Source organism: Chlorella variabilis (assembly GCF_000147415.1).
Source record: "Chlorella variabilis unplaced genomic scaffold CHLNCscaffold_5, whole genome shotgun sequence".
NCBI lineage: Eukaryota > Viridiplantae > Chlorophyta > Trebouxiophyceae > Chlorellales > Chlorellaceae > Chlorella > Chlorella variabilis.
Window position 1 is genome coordinate 718,084 of NW_005435083.1, and position 1,867 is coordinate 719,950.

Genomic DNA, 1,867 nt, shown 5'->3' on the forward strand with positions numbered 1-1,867 from the left:
ACACCCGCCTTCCCCGCAGCCGCCGCCGCCTTCCCCTCCGCCGCCCTCCCCCCTGCCACCGTCGCCACCTTCCCCCCCAGCACCTTTGATGCCCCCTTCACCTCCTGATCCACCTTCGCCACCACCCTCGCCACCACTCGCTTGTCCGCCACCTGTGCCATGTCCACCAGCGCCGCCGCCTCTTGCATGTCCACCAGCCCCACCCGTACTTCCCATCAACACATGCCCGCCACCTTCGCCTGTCGCCGGATGTCCACCCTGCCCCAAGTGCAACTACCCGCCGCCACCTCCTTCACCAAAGCCGCCGCGGCCGCCTCGCCCGCCACCCCCGCCCTTTCCACCTCCCTCGCCACCCCTCACCATGGAGTGTCCCAGCATCTGCCTGGTCCGTTGTTTACGTGCCTGAATGGGCAGATGGGAGTATACGCATCCGGTGGTAGCTTGTGCCAGCCAGCGATCCACCGCCTGTCCCCCAAGTTCAACTCTGGAACTGATTGTCTTGGCAACCCCCTTTGCTTGCCCTGTCGCCGACGCCGCCACGTGCAGGTGCCCAATTTGGAGCAGACGGAGTGCGTGCCACGGATGTGCTCCGACCCGTGCCAGGACTGCATGGAGGAGGGCTTTGACTGGGTCTGCATGGACATGGACCCTACGGTGCTGAACACATTCACTGTGAGCAAGAGAAACCGGCCCTGCGAAATGTGGATGCCCAGCATGGGGGCGCATTCTAATTGAATCCCAGTCATGCCCTGCCCTGCGCAGACGCAAGCCGATTGCAAGGTGTACATCACGTCGGGCGAGTGCGAGGGCACATGCTTCAAGTGCAAGAACAACGCCTTCTGGGGCTGCCGCATAGCCACTCCGGTGTACTACTGATGGGGACGGTGTAATCACTCCTGTGTACTAGTGATGTACTACCGATGGGCGCTTGTAAGCTCACTTACAGTCGACAGCCGTAGCCAGGAGGGCTCAACTGGCACATCAGTCATGGGGGGACCCCAGAACAACCAGGGCCCAGGCTCCTACTGGGGGCACAGCAGTGGAGCAGCCGCTCACAGGTGAATCAAAAGGAGCGGTTTCATTAGACCATCTGCTCCTGCCATGCAAAATGCCACGTGCGGCCAGCCGAGTGTTCCATCACAAACATGTGCAGACGCACTCACAAAAGGTCAGCTGCTAAGTGTGCTATGTCAGCTGCTGGTACAGCTCTCCTTCGCCAGCCACCACCCCCGCCGCTGCTGCCTCGCTCTGCTGGGTGCTAAGCACGGTAGAGCGCAGGCCAGGGGCGTACGGGTCGCCCTGCCGCTTGAACGGTTTGGCGAACGACTTCACCATCGATTCCATCCTAGCTAAAGGCACGCCGTTGGCACCTGCGCACAGAGGCGTCATGACGGCAAAGGTGGCACAAGTGTAAACCGGTTATGCCAAGATGCACCCTGCAGGCCAGGCTGCCTGGCTGCCTGCCCCGTTGGCTGCTCACCATCGGGGTGCAGTGGCACGCGGGGCGCCACCGGCAGCACGTGGTCCTTCTTGGGCGGGATCACCTCGGTGGGGTCATACGCGGCGCCCGGGCTGCACAGCGGTTTGAGTCAAGCCAATCAGCACAACAAAACGGAACATGGAGCACAGTTGAACATCCTGCCTGCCCCGCCACACTCTCCCACCTGAACAGCACCTCCACCCTGAAGCGCTTGGGATCATCCAGCGGCAGTCTGCACAGCAGGGGAGGCAGGCTGATACATGACGCCACGGTTGAAAGGTGCAAAGCCCACATGACAATAGAGGTCAGACGCCCGTGCAATCCCAAGGAACCCCAGCAGTGTCTCTGTCTCCAAACCTGGGGAAGTGCGCAGCCCCCCCCCCCCCC

The 1,867-nt window shown here is 62.3% G+C and overlaps 1 protein-coding gene across 1 annotated transcript in view; it reads right to left on the minus strand.

Moving 5' to 3' along the window:
• Positions 1-926: 926 nt before the first annotated feature.
• The window catches only part of CHLNCDRAFT_57228 (hypothetical protein), a gene marked incomplete at its 5' end in the record, with an annotated part of 6,988 nt that continues 6,047 nt past the window's right edge, over positions 927-1,867 (minus strand). Inside the window, 3 exons of the mRNA XM_005849736.1 lie at positions 927-1,370; positions 1,481-1,572; positions 1,665-1,712. Coding sequence (XP_005849798.1) covers positions 1,186-1,370; positions 1,481-1,572; positions 1,665-1,712 — 325 coding nt within the window. The 3' untranslated portion in view covers positions 927-1,185. The remainder of the gene's footprint in view (positions 1,371-1,480; positions 1,573-1,664; positions 1,713-1,867) is intronic.